This window comes from Petaurus breviceps, unplaced genomic scaffold (assembly GCF_028583685.1).
Source record: "Petaurus breviceps papuanus isolate PSGF00001 unplaced genomic scaffold, PetGlider_PUasm1.0 208, whole genome shotgun sequence".
Lineage (NCBI taxonomy): Eukaryota > Metazoa > Chordata > Mammalia > Diprotodontia > Petauridae > Petaurus > Petaurus breviceps.
In genome coordinates, this window is record NW_027185852.1 from 692,535 (window position 1) to 714,469 (window position 21,935).

At 42.6% G+C, this 21,935-nt stretch overlaps 1 protein-coding gene across 1 annotated transcript in view; it reads left to right on the forward strand.

Moving 5' to 3' along the window:
* LOC138165235 (leucine-rich repeat and IQ domain-containing protein 3-like) overlaps nt 1-21,935 on the forward strand; it is a 152,537-nt gene that overhangs the window by 66,660 nt on the left and 63,942 nt on the right. The window contains exon 4 of the mRNA XM_069093353.1: nt 12,432-12,594. Coding sequence (XP_068949454.1) covers nt 12,432-12,594 — 163 coding nt within the window. The remainder of the gene's footprint in view (nt 1-12,431; nt 12,595-21,935) is intronic.

Consider the following 21,935-nt stretch of genomic DNA (forward strand, 5'->3'; position numbering starts at 1 on the left):
TTTGGGGGTTTGTTTGTTTGTTTCTTTTTTGTGGTGTGGAAGGTAATTATTTTTAAAAATATATTTATTTTACATAAATTAAAAACTGTTCTTTCCATTGTCTCCCCAAACCAAAACAACAAGAAAATAAACACTACAACCATCATCATGAACGTTCATAGTCCATGTAATCTTTTCCTCAAAATGCATCTCTAGTTTTTAAGTCTGTCATCTCTGACAGGAGATGAAGGATGTGATTCATCTCGTCTTCAGGACTCTTGGTTTATTCTTGCTTTGATCAGCATTCTAAAATCTTTCCAAAATGTTTGGCTCTACATACAATATGGTAATCCTTATATAAATTGTTCTCCTAGTTTGCTCATTTTGCTCTCCTGATTGCTTCAGGAAAGCCTTCTGAGTTTCCTCTGTAGCCGTCTGGTCATTTCTGAGGCATGGCATAATATTCATGTACCACAATTTACTTAGTGATCCTTAATAAGAGGACATTCCCCATAGTTTCCAATTTTTGGCTACCATGAAAAGAGTTGCTATGAAGATTTTTGTACGCATAGGTCCTTTCTTTCTTACTTTGATATCTTTGGGGTATAGACCTACTAATAGTGTTGTTAGGACAAAGGGCATGTACAATTTACTGACTCTTTGGGGAATGGTTCCAAATGACTTTCCAGAATGACTGAACCAGTTTGTAGCTTGAACAACAGAGCATCAATGTTCCTGTTTTCATGCTCCCCTGCCAACGTTTGTCATTTTCTGCTTTTGTCCTCTTTGCCAGCCTGATGGATGTGAGGTTGCTTTAATTTAAATTTCTCTAATGATTAGTCATTTAGAGCATACTTTTCATATGCTTTATTGATAACTTCAATTTCTTCCTTTTTACAACTCTGTTCATATTTTTTATTTTTTTTCTATTAATCTCTCTTGGCTTAGTAAATTTGGGGTTTTCGTTTAATAGATTTGAATCCATTCCTAATATCTTATATAAGCAATCGTTATCAACAAAACTTACTGTAAAGATATTTCACCCATTTACCTTTCTCCCTTCCATTTGTAATGACATTATATTGGTTTGTGTGTGAACTTTTAAGTTTTATGTAAATAAAATTGTTCATCCTGTCTGTTGTGATCCTCTCTATCGTTGGTCAGTTCCAAATCTTTCGCCTCCATACATCTTAACAAGGATTTTTCTATTTTGCTCCTCTAATTTGTTTATGATGTCATTGTTTAATTCTAGACCTGCATGCATTTGAAGGTTTCCTTGCTATATAATGTGGTGTTAATCTAAACCTAATTTCTTCCATACCAGTGTCCTATTTTCCTCGTAGATTTTCTCCCCCAAATAGTGAATCCTTTCTAATAACTGGGGGCTTTGTGCTTTTCAAACATTATCAAGCTATATTCTCATACCTGCCCAGTCTTTTCCACTGATCACCTACTTATTGAACAGTACTGAATCACTTTAATGATTACTGCCTGAAGTGACAAATGGAACCAACGATGTCATTCCCTGACCAAAATGCTCCAAAAGCTCTTTATTGCCCTTAGTTTAAAAGAAAAAAAAAAACATCCTTTTTTGGCTTTGAAAGCCTTTTACAATCTGAATCTAGCCTGTCTATTCAGATCAATTATACACTATTCTCACTCTTTCCAGTTTTCCCCAGCATATGACGTCGCATCTCCCATCTCCTCATTTGTGAAGGCTGCCCAGGCTTTAAGCGGCCTCCCTCTCCACCGCCACATCTTAGCACTGCCAGATTCCTTTAACACTCCAGAGCCACCTCCTGCAGGGCCACTTCCTGATCCTTCCAGCTGCTAGCAGCTCCTGAAATTGATCTCATATTTGTTTACTCTAATGCTTACACAAATATGTATATGTTTGTGTGTTTACTGGTTCTCCCAAAAGTCCATGAGCTTTTTCACGGAAGAGGAACTTTCCTTTTTGTTTCTAGCACCTAGCATAGAACCTGGTACATCATAGCCATTTTTAAAAAGCTGACTGATTAATTGATTGAAAGAATACAGGGATTTTAAGAAATAGAGGTGGATTGGGAATATATTCCAGGTATTAGTGATCTTCTGTGAAAAAGTCTGGATATGGAAAATTTAATGTTATGTAGAGATCACAGAAGGCCATTTTGCCTGAAATATAGGATGCCTGAAGAATAATAATGATTAACAAGCCTGGAAAGGTATTTTGGAACTTGATTGGCATAAATTTTAAGGAGATGAGTTTGTATTTTTCGTACAAGCAATAAGGAATCACCCAAACTTTAAAAAAAATGTATGTATATATCTTTTATTTCCCCCCAATTACATGTTAAAACATGTTTTTAACATTTTAAAAAAATTCTTATTTCCAAATTCTACCTCTGTCCCTTACCCTACCCCATGACGGTAAATGATAGGTTATATATGTGCTATCACACAAAACATTTCCATGTTAGTCGTTTTGTATCAGAAGACTTAAAAGAAAAAGAATGAAAGAAAAAAAAGTGAAAAATAACCTGCTTCAGTCTGCATATTTTTTTTAAAGCAATTGGGGTTAAGTAAGTTAACCTTGCTCAAGGTTACGCGGCCAGTTTTTTGTGTGGATGTTAAGAATATGAGGCCAGAGCTGATCCCAGATCCTCCCAACTCTGGGGCTGGCACTCTTGCTCACTGAGCCACCTAACCACCCCCTTCAGTCTGTATTAAAAGAATATCAGTTCTTTCTCTGGAGGTGGATAACTTGCTTCATCATGACTCCTTTGGGATTTTCTTGGATCATTGTATTGCTGAGAATAGCTAAGTCATTAACAATTCTTCATCAAACAATATTGCTGTTACTGTGTACAATGTTCTCCTAGTTCTGCTCATTTCACTATGCATTAGTTCATGTAAGTCTTTCCAGGTTTTTCTGAAATCATCTTGTTTCATTTCTTATGGCACGGTGATATTCCATTTTGACCTTATACCATAGCTTGTCTAGCCATTCCCTAATTGATGGCTGTCTCCTTGATTTGCAATTCTTAGCCTCCATGAAATGAGGGTATAGACCTAGCAGAAGTATTGCTGAATCAAAGGGTATGCACAGTTTTTTAGAGACCATTGGTCATAGTTCCAAATTGCTCCCCAGAATGGTTGGATCAGTTCACAACTCCACCAAACAGTTCATTAGTGTCCCGACTTTTTTCCATCTCTCTCCCAACATTCATACTTTTCCTTTTTTGTCATATTAGCAGATCTGATAGGTGTGAGGTTGTACCTCAGAGTCATGGTAATTTGCCTTTCTCTCATCAGTAGTGATTTAGAGCATTTTTTCATATGACTCTAGATAGCCTTGATTTCTTTGTCTTAAAACAGCCTGTTCATAACTCTTGACTATTTATCAGTTGGGGGATGAGTTGTATTCCCAAACTTTTTGAGAAGAGAAGTAACATAGTAATTTGATCAGTCAAAAAGCACTGATTAGCACTTACTATATCAGATACTGTGCTAAGCCCTAGGGATGAAAAGGGGGGAGAGGGCAAAAAAACCAGTCCTGCCCTCAAATGTCTCATACTTCCATCGGGAAACAACATGCAAACAAACAACTTTATGAGACAAGATAGAGGATAAATAATAGATAATCAACAGAGGAAAAGTCTTAGTATTAAGGGGGCTTAAAAAAGCTTATTAGAGAATGTGAGACTTTAGCTAAGGCATGAAGGAAGCCTGGGAAGCCAAGAGGTAGAGATCGGGGGGGGGGGTACATTCCAGAAATGGGGGAAAACCAGTGAAAATACAAGAATTAGGGGAGTGGAGTGTCTTGAGAAGGAGCTTGTGGGGGGAGGTGTAAACAAATTGGGACAGGTTCAAAAGGGCTTTGAATATCAAACACAAAATTTTAACTTGATTCTGGAAGTATAGTAATAGAACCACTAGAATGTACTGAATTTCCTCCTTTGTAGTAAACTAGTGGCACCCTGAGACCTCTAGGTGTGGGTCTGAAGGCATCAGACCTGGACTTTAAGAAGTTCCATTTGACAGCTGAGTGGAATTTAGGCTTAGGGCAAAAGATAATGCAGGTAGAAACTAGGGTGGTTTGGGTATGAATAGAGAGAATGGGGACTGGAGTCAACCAATGTTATGGAGTAGAACTGGCAAGAATGACCTCAAGAGTGCAGATGGACTCCTCTGTTGAAAATCTGGGGTCAGAATCGTGCGGGTCCTTCAGCAGAAAAGGGGATGTTTGAAAGAGGAGTAAGTCTAGCTTTGAAAAGTCATGAGTTCTGTGTCAGTCACACTGAGGTGGAGGTGACAGTGAGCATCTAGATGGAACTGGGGATGTGGGACTGGAGGTGGCGGCCGGCCAGATGAGAACTGGGGATGTCATGACAAGAGTGTTTGGAAATGGACAAAATCTCGTGAGAGACCCAGGAACAGGACATGACACAGAAAAGGAGTGTGACAAAGGAGAGAACTAAGGCAAAGCTCTGTCTTGAAAATGTAGGGAGAGAGGGTTTCCAGAAAGAAATCTGCCAAGAACAAGCAGGAAGGAGAATGGAGAAAGGTCACTGCATTTAGAAGGAAAGAGACTGTTGGTGTACTTGGAGACTGCAGCCAGACGACACAGGATTGAGGAGTGAGAGCCAGATGGGAAAGGAGAGTCAGTCAATAGCAAAGCACCCTCCCCCCCAACACACACACACACACACACACACACACACACACACACACACACACCCAAATTTGTCTGGGAAATGGTCACTATCCTGAATGGACAGTGTACTCAAATAGAGGAATTAGAGACTGGAACAAAAGAATAGAGAATGGGGGGTGGTAAGTGCATGGGGTTTTGGGGTGTACAAGAGACAAGAAGGAGGTCACACAGCTGGCCTTTATTTTCTCAGTGAAGTATCCAGTGCAGCTTGGTGCTGCGAGGAGCAGGCGAGCCTCGGACCCCTCACTCAACTGTCTTCCAGCAGCTTGGGTCCACGGAATTGACCTAACAACGTTCTAGTAGAATGGTTCGGAACATTTCAGTGGCATTTCCTTTGCCTTGGGAACACCAGGTATGAGGGAGGAGGGTCAGGACTATTGTCAGTGATAGGAGAAAGGCAGGCTTGGTCTCCATTTGATTCCAGTGCTGAGTCCCTAATCCTCAAACTATTCATGGGGCTCTTCATACAACGAACAGCCTTTTAAAGTTCTGGTCATTTTCTATGCGCATTAAACAATAAATCTGGGCTGCTTGAACCTTTTTACGTTTAAGTGGCACTTACTGCCCCTGCTCACACATTTAAAGCATCAGTAGTAAAAGTCTCTTAATGTGGTTGGGATGGTGGGTGCTGGGGAGCCTGCCATGCAAGTCCTGACTGAAGCAGATAAATGCTAGTCCCAAGGGAGAACCTCCAAGGCTGGGCCTGGCACGTCTTCCTGTTGGCATTTCCTGCTCCTGCAACAGTTTCTGGCTCAAAGGAAATGCTTAATAATGCTTGTTGATTGATTAGCTGATAAGTGTTTATATTTAGCTACTTTCCTAATCTCCAGCATTAACAAATCTTCCTTTCCTTTTAAATTAATTACTTCTGTTTATTACTTATTTATCTGTATATGCATCCACTCATCCATTTATTCATTCATTCCTTTGTTTATTCTTTAGCTATTGACTGATTTCTTCCAGGCCTGTCATTTCATTTGTTTGGAATTCCTTGTGTTGCTTACTTGTCTATAACTTGAAGGTTTAGAAAGTTGCCTGGAGGGTTAGGAAGTCCAGCGATTTCCCCACAGTCACAGAGCTGGGATGGTAGGAACTGCCAGGGCTTCCCCTCTAGCTAAGACTTCATGCTGCTTCATGTGACGTCATCAACCACATACCCCACCCCCACACTCATTTACACTTTCATTTTTCTTTTACATGTTTAGTTTCTTTGTAAATTTTTTCCCCATCCCATTAATACTACTCACTGCTTTAATGTTCCTTTTAAATTTTTGTCATGATGACTGACTTGCATTTGGTATTTTTTTTCTAATTGAACTCAGTTGAAGTGAAGCTGAAATGTCATTTCAGTATTGTTGAAAGACATAATACTTCAGACCTTTTAAAAAGGTTCTTCAAATACCCACTTTGTTCTTTTTATAGCTACAGATTTGATTTCTCCATCAACTTAGTTATAATAGGAAGATATCTAATTCTAATTAGAAACAGGCCAATAATTTCAAAGTATCTGTCATGACCAAAACTCTCTGTCAAGCATAACTCCTAATATGTTATTGACTATTTTGACTAGAACTCATATTGTAAGTTTGATGTTATCGTCTAGTGGTTCATTCCCCACGTAGGTCTCCAAAGTACTTTTTTATATGCCTCAGGAAGCACTAACATTATAGTCACTTGACCTTAAATTTTTTATTAAGGATATTATATGGGATCAAGATGCTTTAATATTCATTATTTATTCCACTGCAAATCCATGTGGGGCAGATACAGCCTAAGAATAAAGCTGAGCTAGCTAATCACAAGGACGACAAACTGAACTGCTTATTGACTCCAGTAGTCTGAAGATGGGGCTGATGACAAGAGATATCCATGCTTGGGAGGACTGTTCACAGACCTTAACTGACTCAAGCTGCTCAGGTGTCTCCTCCCTCCATAAAGGCTAGTCTTATGACCTTCCTCTCATCCATTTTGACCCCTTCTATGCACTTAACCAAACTCTAGTATGTATTGTTTTACTTGTATTTATTTCTTCCCTTGTCATGGGTTCAATGGCCCATGGGATCAAAGGTCACTGCTTTGCATCTTTTCATTTCATTCCTTATTGGAGTCAATTATACGGATCAGGTGTATAATCAATGGCTGTTGAATTGCGGTGAAGGTCCTTCTAAATTCTTAAGTTTAGTGTTCTAGCAGTCCTAAGCCCATACTTCTAGTTCTGACCCTTTAGTAGCTCAGCTTATCACCGAGTATTTTATATTCCCTCAAATTAGATTCTGTCTGTTAAAAAGCAGACTCATCTCCTTTCTGGGGAAACTCTGCCCCCTTTCAAGCTTTCCTGTTTTTGTGATGAGACCACGGCTTCCTCCAAGTATAGAGATGTTGGACTTGTCTTTGATTCTTTTCTCTCCTCTGACCATTTATTGCACGTCAGGCCTGAATTCCTATTATAATGTCTTTCAGGATATCTGTCAGATTCATTGGTAGTTCTCCATTTTGTTACTACCAATACCCTTACCACCTTCCTTGCACAATTTAAAGAAAATAGGGCCGATCTCTGTGCTGCCATGCTTCCCAACATATTGGACGAGGAGAAGGAGTGGGCATAGTCCTTGCTCCTCAAGACCACTTTCAGGACTTCCCTCTGCTGCTGTCACTAAACAGCTTCACCTTGTCTATATCTGCATCTGCTTACATCCTCTTCCATGTAACTTATTGGCCACTGGGTCATTCTCTCTTCTTCCTGAAGACTCATAGTCTTCTTTTTCACCCCATTCCTTGTAATTTGACATGGGGACAACAGTATACATGCCACTGTGTCCTTCAATGCCATGGCCTCCTACATATCAGCCTCCTCAGCTTCCCTGATCTGAACCTGTGCTCTATCACTCTGGTCAATATTGTCATCTTTTCTCTCAGTATTGGCTTTTCATGGGTCAGAATTCTGAAGCTTCTCACTCTGGCCACAGCTTCCTCTTCTATGGTCACTCCCTTTACCTCATGTTTTCTAAATCTATTCATTCTCCATATTATGAAGTCCAGTCACTCCATGCTTTCCTAAGTTCAACAACCTTACCTTTGCCGAGTCCTATTTTCCTACACCTGCAACTAATTGTCATTAAAATGAATTTCCCTTTACATTGTTTTACCCTATTTGTGTTCCTGCCTTGCCAAATAACAAAACTGGGTTACCCTCATCATCTGTCTTCTCTTCAAAAGACTTGAACAGTGAGAGATACGGGAAGTGGTGGATGACCCAACTTGAGATGCATTTGCTTCTTACCTGTGTCTTTTGGAAACATATTTACATTCAAGAACTTCTTCCCCTGTCCTTAATCAAAATTTCTGGACTTCCAAACCCATTTCCAGCTTCAAACTGCTTCATTCTTACTTTCTTCTGACCAGAGATGAGAAGATTCCATGATTTTCTTGAATCAAAGCCATAGGAAACTGCCCCACGCAACTGTGCAAGAGGCCTTTGCATCCCCTGACCCTAGTTTGGTTTGAGACTTAGGGGAATCCATACTGCCCTACTTCTGCATAAATTTATTGATACTCCTCACTGCCAGACTGACCTAAGCCCTAGAAAACACTCCTTTCCTCCCTTTTTAAGATTAGAGGCTGTGTAGCTGGCACTCCTTATGTCCTCTCTGCAGAGAACTTGAATGAACTACAGAATCTTTTCACTTACTCCCACCCCATCCTGATCCTGTTCATAGCTTGGGGTATTCTTTTATTCCCACCCATGCCTAATCTCAGGCTTGAAGCAATTCTTTCCTTCTCAAGCCCAACCATAGCTAAGAGTTCTTTCACCCATTGAAAAAGGAGTACAAACATGACATTTATCAAGATCCCAGAAAGGTGTCTGAAAAGTGTGTGTGTGGGGAAGCGAGACAAAGAATGGGGGGAGAGTTATTTGAGCCCATGCCTCTCAGACAGGACCCTCCATCAGCTTTCTTTGCACATGTCGTGCTCAAGCATGGCCATCTTGTCTGGGCCACTTAGAAACTCTTTGGTTTCTTTAACACTCTGGTCAAGAGCCATTTTTGACATGCACTCTTTCCTGTTTCCACTGCTTCTCATTGACTCCTTTGCCAAACTGTCTTGTATGTTTTCTATAGACAGATATGCACATGGTCTCCCTTGTTAGTGTGTAAACTTCTTAAAAACAGGGATAGTTTCATTTGCTATTTGTATCCTCAGCACTGGATTCAGTCACTAAAAGCATTGCAAAGTTTCCCAAGTGCCATCCATGCTACTTTTCTCCTGTTCAGTGCTTGTATCAGATCATTGTCTATTCAGAGCCTCAGACTGATGGATTCGCTCTGTGGTCTTCCTCTGCTCCTCCCAATTACAGTCTCCACAGCAGACACTCATCATTTGCTTGTTTTTCTCACCTGTTATAGAGGTTAAACCCAGCTCTTCTATTCCCACTGACCACAGTTGGCCATTGCAGTTCTGTCCTGGGCTTTATTCTCTTCTCCCTCTGTATTACTTCACTTGGGGGTCTCCTCAGCTCCCATGGATTCTGTTACCATTTTTATGCTAATGTTTCTCACATCTATCTGTCCTTTGCTAGCTTCTTTGCTAATCTCCAGCCTTTCATCTCTAACTGCTTTTCAGACATCTCCAATTGGATGCCATCTTAAATTCAAGCATGTCCAAAACAGAACTTAATATCTTTTCTTCTAAACTTCTATATTACTGTCAAAAATACATCTTCCCATGCTTCAGACTCAGGACCTAGGTGTCATCCTAAGCATACTATTTTCACCCTTTTTGTTTATTCTTTCTCATTATTTTCCCTTTTGTTCTGTCTCTTCTTTCACAACATGGCTAATGTTGAAATATGTTTAATATGATTGTACATGTATTGCCTGTGTCAAATTGCTTGCTGTTTTGGTAGGGGGGAAGGGAGAGAGGGAGAAAAAATTTGGAGCTCAAATTCTTATAAAAATGAATGTTGAAAACTATCTTTACATGTAATTGAAAAAAATAAAATACTATTACTTGGGAAAATAAAATGAAATGAAGAATTTGATCAAGAAAAGAAACAAAGAAAAATCTGGAAAGACTTCCATGAACTGATGCAGATTGAAGTGCATAGAAGGGGGGGGGGCATTGTCATGGTGACACAACATCACACATTGACCAGCTGTGAATACTATCTTTTCTCACTGATATTCAAGACCCCTCCAAAGAACTCAAAGATGAGAAGCACTGTCTACTTCCGGAGAAATAACTGATGGAGTCAGAATTCACATCAAACTATGTTTCCCATTTTTTAATTTTTTGCGTGTTTTTTTTTTTTGGTCTATTTTCTTTTGCAACATGAATGGGAACATGTTTCACATGACTGTGCATGCAGAACCTGTAGCAAATTGCTCACTTTTTCATGGAGGACTCTAGGGAAGGATGGAGAGAATGTGAAGCTCAAAATTAAAAAAAAAAATAAAAAGGATTAAAATTAGTTTTTACGTGAAATTGGAAAAAATATTTAAAAAAAAACCCATACTCTAACAGTTGCTATCCAATACATTTTCATAAAATAGTTTCATGTAACGATCCTCTGACAAAATTTCCATGAATATAATGCCCCACCCCAGTCTCTCAAATTGTAGCAGCAAACACCCCAGCACCCCAGGGTAGGGGCCAACACAGGCTCTTAGATCTGCTTCTCTAAAGGAAAGCAACTCAAAATGGGTTAATAGTCTTGCTTTAATCAATCAAACATATCATTTACCTTGTGCAGGGGAAAAAGTCAGTCCCCTGAACTTCAGAGTATACATACAGAAACAAATCAAGCAGATAGGCCTCTAACTGTCCAACCATTACATCCATACCAAATCACAGTTACCAGAGAGGGAAGCATCAACATCTCGGTTTTTCAAAGCCAGGGGGCTCTCAATGGCTGCCCAGAGTCTCGTCTGGTCAAGTCACACAACACTTCTCCAAATGAGCCCCAAAACAACGCCTCACATCAGAGCTTATAATAGCCTTCTCCTGGGTCAGAGAATGTGACAACCCTCTTGACCCACTGCCCAATCACAAAGTATCTCCTGAGAAACAAGCCTCCCCACACAGGCTCCAGGTGCACTTAAGCCTGGGGCAGGGAAGATCTTAAAAATGTACATTCCTATAACACAAACATAACCCTTTCTCTCAGATGACACTGCTGTCATTCTGGTGCAGGCCCTCAGCATCTCATGCTCAGACTGTTGCAACAGCTTGCTGGGTGTGTGCCTCCCTCAAGTCTCCCCACTCCAATCTGCCCTCCCTTGAGCCACCAGAGGGATTTTACTAAAGTATAGTTGTGATCATCTCAACCCAGACCCCCTCCAACACTCATTGCCTGCCAGTGGCTCCCTAGTGCCTCCAGGATCAGATACAAAATTCTCAGCTTGTCTTTCAAAGCCCTCCATAACTTAGCCTCTTTATTCTGAGATGTGCTCTTTGGTCCAGCGATGATACTGTGGCCTCCTTGTCTTCTAGGGACAAGAGCCTCCATCTCTCAGTTCTGGACATTTTCTCTTGCTGACCCCCAGCTCCACAGGGTAGGGGCCAACACAGGCTCTTAGATCTGCTTCTCTAAAGGAAAGCAACTCACAATGGGTTAATAGTCTTGCTTTAATCAATCAAGCATATCATTTACCTTGTTCAGGGGAAAAAGTCAGCCCCCTGAACTTCAGAGTATACAGACAAGCCTGAATAACTCTCCCACCTCCTCTCTCCCTAGTGGATCACTTTGTTGTTTTCCAGTCATTTTTGAGTCATGCCCAACTCCTCTTGACCCCATTTAGGGTTTTCTTGACAGAGATACTGGAGGGGTTTGCCATTACCTTCTCTAGCTTATTTTATAAATGGAGGAGACTGAGGCAAACAGCGTGAAGTGACTTGCCCAGGGCCACACAACTAGTAAGTGTTGGAGGTCAGGTTGAACTCAGGTGTTCCTGACTCCAAACCAGGAACTCTATCCATGGTGCCAGCTAGCTGCCCCTATGGGCTTCCAGAGTCCCAACTAGAATCCCATCTTCAATAAGAAATCTTTCCCAATCCCTTTGCATTCCAGGGCCACCTCTATATTAATTACTGCCTACCTCTCCTGTGTACAGCTTGCTTTGCAGTATTTGGTTGGTGGGTGTCTTTCCCATTAGATTCTGAGCTCCTTGAGATGAGCAACTGTCTTTGGCCTCTTTTTGTATCCCTGGTGTTTAGCACAGTGCCTGGAACATAATATGTGCTTAGGAAAATATTTATGAACTGATTGGCAAAAACAACAATTCACAAACATTTGTTCAGGATCCAGCATCTGAATGAAATGGAGACGGACACTGGGAACTCAAACACTTATGTCATGAAACCTGCTCTCAAGCAGTTCACAGATGAATGGGAAAAGGTCTGACAGCAATCAGAAATGTGCGTATATATGTTTTTTTTTTTCTTAAAAGGAGGCCTAGAGGAAAGACTAGTGGGGCAGCGCTGTGTTAGACTGAATGTGCTGAAGGCTTCAGGTCCTTCCTCCTCAGATGCCAGCCCTGTAACCCTGAGCCAATGACTGACCTTTCTGAGCCTCAGTTTCCTCATTTATACAATGGGGATGAATAATAGCACATTTTGGAGCATTGTTACGAGGGTCAGATGAGGTAACCTGACAACTTAGCGTGAGATAAATAACATCATAAAATGCTATAAGAAATTTGGAATATTTTTTTCTTTTTCATAAAATTAATTGAAAATTCATTTTTCCCCTTTGTAGGACACAACCTTACTTTAAATGGTTACAAATGAGACCTGTTGTTATTCCTGTAAAAAAAGTCATTAAGGTACCGAAAGAAAGTGATGAAAATTACACAGCAAAGGAGGAGGACAAGCCAGACAGAGAGACTGAGGAAGAAAAGGCCAATCTGCCTGAAAGCAAGGTGACTGTGGGGAGTCTGCATTTGGGGGCTTTGCACTGGGAAATCTGGGCTGAGATTCTGCTGTGAGACTATTGGGCCAACTCCTGAGACAGCCCTGGGAAATAACAAATGTCTGCAAATTCCGAATCACAAAAAATAATATTTAATATATGACCTCTGATTCTAGTGACATGGAAAGAAACATTGATAAAATTAGTGGGATCACATGGTGCATTAATTCTGAACCATTTTTCTAATCCTCGCTGCATTCTTACATGATGATGACACCAGCAAGACTGGCCCTACTTAGGTGCAGTCTCATTCCACAAGCCTTTATTTATCCACCTCACTGCTGGAGGCCTCTCATCTGATATTTCTTTACCTGGACTTTATTTTTTTATTTATTTATTGCTTTTTTGGAGGGCAATTGGGATTAAGTGACTTGCCCAAAGTCACAAGGCTAGTAATTGTGTCAAGTGTCTGAGGTCGGATTCGAACTCAGGTCCTCCTGACTCCAGGGCCCGTGCTCTGTTCACTGAGTCACCTAGCCGCCCCCTTGGTCAGGACTTTAAATGGTGAATGTCCTTTCCAATAGACATGTGGCCAAATGGCCCTGTTCCGTTTTCCCCTTGTTCCCCCAATTCTCATAAACACTCCTGTACTTCAGACCTCTTAGGACCATTCATGTGTCTGTTGCTAACTTGTGAGTGAGAAGCACAAGGCCCTTCCAGCCTGAACAATAAAGCTGCTGTTTTCACAGCCCTTTAGGGTTTGCTAAGGGCCTTTCAATTCCTTATTCCACCTTAACCTCCCCACAGCTTTGGGAGGCAGGGGTTTAGATTCCCATTTTAGAGATGAAGCATCTGAAGGCTTGAGAGATTAAAGCCACAGCCAGCACATATCTAGGGATTTTGGCAATGAGATTCACCCCAGCTGCTGCTGCCTGGCTGTGCCTTCAGCCCTTTGGTCTGCAAAGGAAGGTGCTCATTTCAGACCTTCTCCTGTATCCGTTGTAGCAAACAGGATTGAGAGAGATGCTTCTGGCCTGTCCCAGCCTTCCGCAGCCACTTCTCACCAAGGCCCATCCGTCATATTTTCTCTAGTTTCACATTCATGGGAATCTTGATGATAAACGTTTAGTTAAAACCCTCTCATTTTACCAATGAGAAAACGGATTCCTTCGCTGTCAGAATTTAATCTGGCCAAGGACGCAAGCTCTTAGGTGTCCCGGACTAGACATGAACCTTCTTTAGTGACCTTGGCTCCCATGAGACGTCTGTTACTTTGAGATCTGTTCTGCTTCTCCGGCTGGAAGGTAAAATACTCCAGACGGTGGCTGCCGGGCCGCCCCGCTTTCCATGCATCCCTTCTCAAGGCGGCCTGTCTGTGCTCCTGTTGCAACTTGCGATCACTTGGTACATCTGCTCTGTGTGGAGTGATCGATGATTTCAAAGTAAGCATTCATTTTTAGAGGAGCAGCTCTGCTGTAATATCAGCCAGCCTTCTGGAAGCTGTGGGCAGATGCATTTTCATGATAGTGAGCGTGTGCTCACTCTCCCAGGAACTGGCCTTTGTACCCTTCCGATTAGACAGTCAGATGGTAGTGATGTCGCTGTTCTTCTGAGTAGCTTAAAGCATAGCTTGAGCTCTGGGAGTGACTGGACCGTCCCAAACCTGACACCTCCATCCTTTGTTTTGCAGCTGCAGCCACAGGGGCCAAGCCAAGTCTCTTCTCAAGCTACTCAAACTGATCCTCCCCAGCGGCGTTGGTCAATCTGATGTTCTTATTGCCCAGAAACCCGCAGTTTGCCTTCATCTGTGTGAGGCTGGCCCGTGGGCTTTTAGTGCCTCCCTTAGCACTCCGTCATCTCGTCGGACACGCTCCGTGCCGGCCGTTTGCCATAGTATCTCCTAGTGCAGTGTGGTGTCCTTATATTAAAGTAAAAAGCGCTTTAGGATTAGTGGTTTGGCTCTGCTTTATGAACATATTGTTGGCTACTGTGCCTTCCCATTGAAGGTTCATTGTGGCTTTTCAATGTGACTGATGCTTGGGTGACATCTGCATTTCCCAGTAAGCTTTTGTCTGCAAAACTGGACACACTGACCCACATAACACAGTTCAACACTGTATATTGAGGGCCTGCTGTGTGTCTCACACTTTTAGACACTGATATTTAAAATTTGACCCTTGCGTACAGGCAGCTTCTAATCGATTGAGGAGATAAGATGTCCACATTTGAAATAATTATAGAACAATACATGGTCAACTTTCAATTACATGCCATTTTGTGTGGTACAGATATTAAAGTATTCATCAGGACAGATGAAGGGAAGATAGTGTATGCCTGTGTGTGCTTGTGTATGCAGGTGTGTAAGTGTGAGTGCACACACATATGTATACAAGTAGGCAGAGATTTATGGCAGAAAAATGGGCAGCTGACTCCTAAAAGGATACTAGGTCTGGACAGTTAGCAGAGGCCCTTGGACCTTCCAGTTTGCTCAGAGGCTGGACGTTGAGTGCTGTGATTGAATGAAGAATATCTACTTTTTAAGCAGAGGTAAAAACATTGAGATTTACCTCTTTTCATTGCTTGGCTTCATAGTTTTTTCATTGCCAAGATTATTCATTTCAGGCTGCTCTGATTGTAAGGAATTTCTTCTTATGTTACAGCCAAATATATCTCACTGTACTTCCCACCTACTGTTCCTAATTCCTTACAGTGGGTTTAGGCAGAATAAACTTCTCCATGGCCCTGAGTCAGAGGGGAGGCAATAGGGATCATGTTTCCTATGGTTTTCTCTTCTCTAGGCTGATATTTCAGTGTCTTAACTCAGTCTTCCAAAGGCATCATTTCGAGACCCCTTCGTCTCCTCATCATCTGCCTGTAGTCCCCTTTCAGCATGCCCATTGTCCTTCTCAACGTGATGGCCAGATCTGAACTCAGTACTTCAGATGCCAGCTGCCCATGCTTTAGTGCGATGGAGCGCTCGCCTCCCTTCCTCTGCCAGTGAGATTGCATTGCTTTTTGCGGTGTTCCTGATCCCGCTCACCCTGACTCATTTTTGCATGCACTTCCTTCTGACTCCTTCCACACAATTCCATACTTTTACATGACAGTCTTTTTGAATTCAATTATCTCTCTTCCTTAGCAAGTTTTGTGTTTATCTTGAGCAAATTGTGTAAGTTTGACCCTAACACAGACTCTTGAAATATTTTTGCATCTCTTTTTTTTTTCTTCTGGCATTAAACTTATCAACTGTCCCTTAGCTGCACATTCCACCCAGATCTGCTAAGCATTCTTCTGATGTCTTCACTGATATCCCCAAATGGAAGATGTACAACAGACCATGGTCATGGGCAGGGCCTTTTGGGTAATCCAGAAGAGATGTCTATACTGAGTGACATCAGTCCACTAATCACCACGCTTGGCATTAAGTTGGGCAGGCAGCCCCAAACACAACTAACTGCACTCTCCTCCAGTCCCTATCTCTCGATCCTGTCCAATAAGAACACTAGGAGACATTGTCAAGTGTTTTACTATACTCTGTTCATGGCATTTTCCTCGTATGCCACTATAGTAAACTCTGTCAGAAAAGAAAATAAAAGCAGTCTTGTTTGACTGATTTCCACCGAGCCCGTTCGAGCTCCTAGGGTTGGGCAGTTCTTGGAGTGTTCAGAACTCATTTGTCTAACAATCCATTCCAGAATTTTCTTTTTCTTTTTTTTTTTGCTTTGTGGAGGGCAATTGGGGATAAGTAACTTGCCCAAGGTCACATGGCTAGGTTTTGTCTTAAGTGTCTGAGGTCAGATTTGAACTCAGGTCCTCCTGACTCCAGAGCCGGTGCTCCATTCACCGCGCCACCTAGCCACCCCTATTCCAGAATTTTCAAAGGATCTGAAGCACACTGTAACTTGCCAAACCCATGTATCATCAGTTGTCAGTCAATAAGTACTTATTTGTTCCTGCTATGGACTACTAACTCTAGACACACAAAGAAAAGCCAAAGGCTGCCCCTGACCTCAGGAGCTTACAGTCATTGTCAAAAATTTGGCCAGGCATTGCCCATGGATAAGAGCTGGATTCCTACTGAGCTGAACACAGTCCATCTCATTTAATCCCTAAGGACACATCCCTGTGAGTTTGGTGTACTTCCTCCTAAAGTGGCAGGGGTGGGCTGAAGAGAGAAGAGATGCCCTCGAATCTCTCAGGGAACCTGGCATTTGCTTTGCCACTTAAGACACTGAAGCTGATGGAGGGGAGCAGAGCCACACAGACGCCTTGAACTCAGGTCTTCCTGATTCCAAGTCCTTTGCTGTATCCACTGTGCCATTTAACCAACTCATTTAGAGAAAAATATGTATTTAGTGCTTGTCATTGAGGAGACACGTAACCTCTCCCTCATTGGGAGGGAGCAGCTAGCAGCCAGCCCAGACTGCCTTAGTCCAGATGGCTCTAGGAGGGTGATGAGCCCGCTCTGATTCCACTGTCTTAGGCCTCCATGTTGCCTCTCAGGGTCCATAGCCCCTTGAGGGGCTTCGTCTTCTTACTTCTCTCCACTCCCATCAGCTCAGGCCCTCCCACGTTGACCAGGGGGAAGCTAACTCCCCAGCTGGGAGTCTCTTGAGGGCAAGGGCTTTTCTCTTTCCTCTTTTTGTATTCCTAGTGCTTAGTGTGGTGCTGTAATGCGAATGTAAATTTTAAAGATCTTCCCTGCCCCTAGGCTAAAGTGCACCAGAAGCCTGGGGAGGGAGGCTTGTTTTTCAGTAGATACTTTTTGATTGGCCAGTGGGTCAATAAGGTTGTTACATTCTCTGAGCCAGGAGAAGGCTATATAAGCCCTGATGTGTAGCTTTGTTTTGGGGACTCACTTTGAGAAGTGTTCTGTGATTTGATCTGAATTCTGGGAAGCTGTTCTTGAGAGTCCCCCGGCTTTGAAAAACCCAGAATGTGGAAACCCAGATGTTGACTGGGTATGGATGTAATGGTTGGACAGTTTGGAAATCTGTCTACTTGATGTTTCTGTCTTGATAATTATGCCTGTATACTTTGAGATTCAGGATGCTGACCTTTTCTCCTGAATAAGGTAAATGATATATGTCTGACTGATTAAAGTAAGCTTGTTAACCCATTTTGAGTTGCTTTCCTTTAGCAAAGCAGATCCAAGAACCTGTGGTAGCTGCAAACCCTGAGGATGCTTGGGGTGCTTGCTGCTACAGGTGCTTGTCACATAGTAGGTCCTTCATAAATGTTCATCGCTGATCAGCTTTCACAGAGATATTCACTCCACAGGTAAAGCAAGAACAAATGTATGCCTGTCTTTCACCACACCTCCAGGGCATACTCCCCTCAGTTCCTACATTTTGCTGACCCTAATAAGTTCAGTCCAGATGCTACGAGACTGCCAAGTGCATCTTTCCCCGAGGCACCAGTTCTAAAGGTCATTGCTTAAGCACTCTCTATCTTCCTCCAGGCATTGATGTTGGCTTTATAAAATCTTAACCTCAAGTCCTAGATTCCTGTGGCTTGTTCTCTCATTATTGAAGCCCCCACCCCCTGCACCTAGGATGCAAAAGAATGAATGAGAAGGTGAGGGAGGGCTCATTGCTTCAGTGGGGAGAAGGGGAGCTTGGCCTCAGAGGGGGATGTCTCCGTGGTGCCTTCCCCTGACAGAGCAGGGTCTCACCAGACACCATCACACCATCAACGTGCAGCCAAAGATGCTGAGGAAAGGGGCAAAGAGGAAGAAGCAGACCATCCGATCTTTCAGTTTGCCATCACCAAGTCATGTGGGAGGAGGGCATGGCATGTGCAGCATCCCCATTGGCCTCTCTGCTAACAGTGACCTTTTCAGTGATCCCCTGGATGAGGAGCCATGAGGCCCAGCACACACTCTCTGATTTACAAAACCAGTTACTTTGCCCATCTGGGTGACAGCCCAAGAACCTTCCATTGGAAGGATAATGGAAGGAGAGGGACTTTGACGTCAGAGTGGAGGCCTCCAGGGGGTCAGAGTGCCTGGGGTCAGGGGGACAGCCCCAGGCCTTGTTACTCCATCTCTGTCGGCATCATTCCATTCATCTGTGAAATGGGTCATAGTGGCCCCTCTCTCCACAGGCCGCTGTGAGGCTACGAGGTGACATTTATAAAGAGCTTAGTGCTGTACCAGACCCTGTCGTTGTCAGTCATCGCTGACTCTACGTGACAAAGTCTGGGGGGTTTTCTAAACGAACATACTGGATTGGTTTGCTGTTTCTTTCTCTGTGTTGTCCCTATTTTACAGATAAGGACCTAAGGCAAATAGGGGTTAAGTGACTACTTGCCCAGAGTTGCACAGCCAGGAAGTGTCTGAGTGCATTCAAACTCAGGTCTTCCTGACTCCAGCCCCAGCATTCTATCCCCTGAGCCACCTGTATGCCCTACACACAGTAGGCCCTTAATATATACTTGTTCTATTCTTCTTCCCTTATAAAAAGGGGAATAAGCTGATATTAATATTATTGATAAAATTATCAATAACTCCTTATTTCTATGCTTTAAATGTTTTAAAGAGCTTTCCAATGCATTCTCTTGTTTGATCTCCAATACCACAGGCTTCCCTTCCCACACACTTTCTCTTACATGTGTCTCTTGGAAGCCTCGGCTTATTTTAAGACTTCTTTCCCTTAAAGGGAAAGTGGCAGAAGTGGGGCTCTGATACTTCAGGCAGATCTGTTATAGCTTGTTGTTCTGAAAGGGAATGGATGGGGCAGAGGAAGATCACAAAAGTCCCAATGCTCCAAAATTGTCTTAAAAATCAGTCATAGCAGCCCAAGAATTGGGTTATGAGTTTCCTTTGGAAACCTGGAGCATAATTATGTTAATTCAAGTTTACTCACAATGAAGCTTAAAAATAATATTAAATATATTGGACAGAAATTTCCCAGTTGTCGTTGGTCATATCCTGATGATTTGAGCTCATTTAGGCCAAGTGGGAGCACTGTTAAAGGTCTCCTCCTGCCTGCACATGACTTTTCTCAGTGACCATCTTTGTTTTGGTCTTCCCAGTATGGACGGTTGTTTTCCTTGATTAGGAAAATGGAGCAGCTCTTGGAGTTCCCTCTGTGACCTATTATCATTCCATCCCTGTCCCAGCCCTTTCTTCCTCTCCATACATGCTCCCTGCTAGCCACTGCACACTCCCAGGCATGCCCCCATCCTAGACCATTGATATTCATGGTAGCCCGGCCCTGTCCTTCCTTCCTTCTCTGTCTCGCAGTGCTTTGGCCAGACGTGATTCATCGGGAATGAACAAGCCTTCTAATTTCTAGATGAAAATACCAGATTCCAAAGTCTCGGCAGATCCCCAGAGTCTTGGCATTACAAGGGGCATCAAATCAAAGGCTCTTAAGATCTAAAGAGTGAAGCAACTTTGAGATCCTCTGACCGAAGTCACTCACTTTATAGAAGAGAAAATTGAGACTCGGATTGAGAGACCCTCGAGTAGGTCACTTAAGGGCCTGGATTCAAACCAAGGCCCTCTGACTCAGTGCTCTGTGTTCTCCCCTAAACCAGGCTGCCTCTGACCTAAAAAGTGTCTCATGTAATCCGCACCTGGACACTCAGTCCATAACTGCCCTGGTCCCGGCCCTCACATCTCAGCCATGAACTACTGAAGTAGCCACTGGCAGCTCTGACTGCCTCAAGTCTTCCTCCTCTCCCGTCCATCCTCCATTCAGTCATCAAAGTGATTTTCCTAAAGCACAGGTTCAAATATATCACTGCATACCTAATTCCTGGATCCCTGAATCCCCAGATGGCATTTGCAGCCCTTCATAAACATCCTCCCCCACCACACACACACACACACACACACACACACACACACACACACACACACACAGCTTCCCAGTCTTCTTGCACTTACACCCTCCTCTGACATTCTTGTTGATTCAATGACCCTTGGTGTTCCTCGAAAAAGACAATTTATCTTTGAGCTCCAGGCATTGTCTCTGCCTTCCTCGTATGCCTGGAAGGCTACCTCTCGTCCTCTCTAGACCCTGGCTCCTCTGGCTTTCTTCATATCCTCCCAGGAAGCCTTTCCCAACCACTCTTAATTCTAGTCCCTTCCCCTCTTAATTATTACCTGTTTATCTTGCATATAACTTCTTTGTACGTTTCGGTTTATTTATTGTCTCCCTTTAGACTGTGAGCTCCTTGAGGTCAGGAGCTTTCTTTTTCCTCTTTCTGTATCCCTAACACTTAGCATAGTAGGTGCTTATGGACTGTCTAACCCCAAAGTCCTGCAGTTTGCCTTCATAGCTAGACATCCACAAACAGTAATCTGTTTGCTCCCTTTTAAATCCTGCAGTGATGGAGAATTCAGTGAGGAAGCAGGCTGGCAAGTTTTGTTTTCCACTTTGATATTGCATTATAGTCTTTCTCTCTGCAATTCTCATCAAGTTTTTTTTTTTACTTCTTCCTTATGGGGTCTAAAAAAATAAGCTTAATCCAGCCCCAGGTAGTTTAGTGTAGTAGCGAGAGGACTGTCCTTGGAATCAGAAAAACCCAGATTCAGATATTGTCTCAAACAGTTACTAGTAGTATGACTTTTGGCAAGTCACTAAACCTGTCTGGACCTTAGTTTCCTCACTAGTGAACTGAGAAGATTGGATTCATTTTCTGTAAGGCACCTTCTATAAAGCGATGCTATTACGCTCTGATCTTTTTGTACATGTGAGCTCTTAGAATACATGAAGGGAGCTAACCTGTCCATATTCTCCAGGGCTCAATGGGGATAGAAAATGGAAGCTGTTTACAAGAGCCATGAGCAGAGAAAGCATAAGTAAAGAGTTAACTCCAGCAAGTAAGGAGAACAATTGGGAGTCTTCTAATAACTTGAAGAGGGGCTCTTTATATTTCTGCCTCTGAAAAGTAATATATACACTTGCAAAAAAATGCAGATTAGGAACTCCATTAAAGTAGAAGGTTAGAGGACTGGGGGAATGACTTAATGCTCTTCAGATTTTCAAAGAGAATGAAGTGCCCCTTGAAAACATGCAAGTGCTTCAAAGAGAAAATAAAGAGGAAAAATGTTCTGAAGCCTCAGAGGGGAAGTGGAGCCTTTGCCAGAAGGCTGAAGGATAGGAGAAAGTGACACAGAGGAGAGAAGAGGCCAGAAAACTTTTGTAGCTGTGCAATGGCTAGAACGATATTCCAGTAGAGGGGGAGGCTAGACCCTTGAAGAAGAAAGAGTTTGTAGTACTCTGAGAAATGGAGATGAGGAATTACCCAGGCTCTGAGAAAAGATGCCACCGGTCGACAGACATTTTATCAAGTGCCTACGATGTTAAAGGAAATATGCTTAGCTTTGGGGGCATGAAG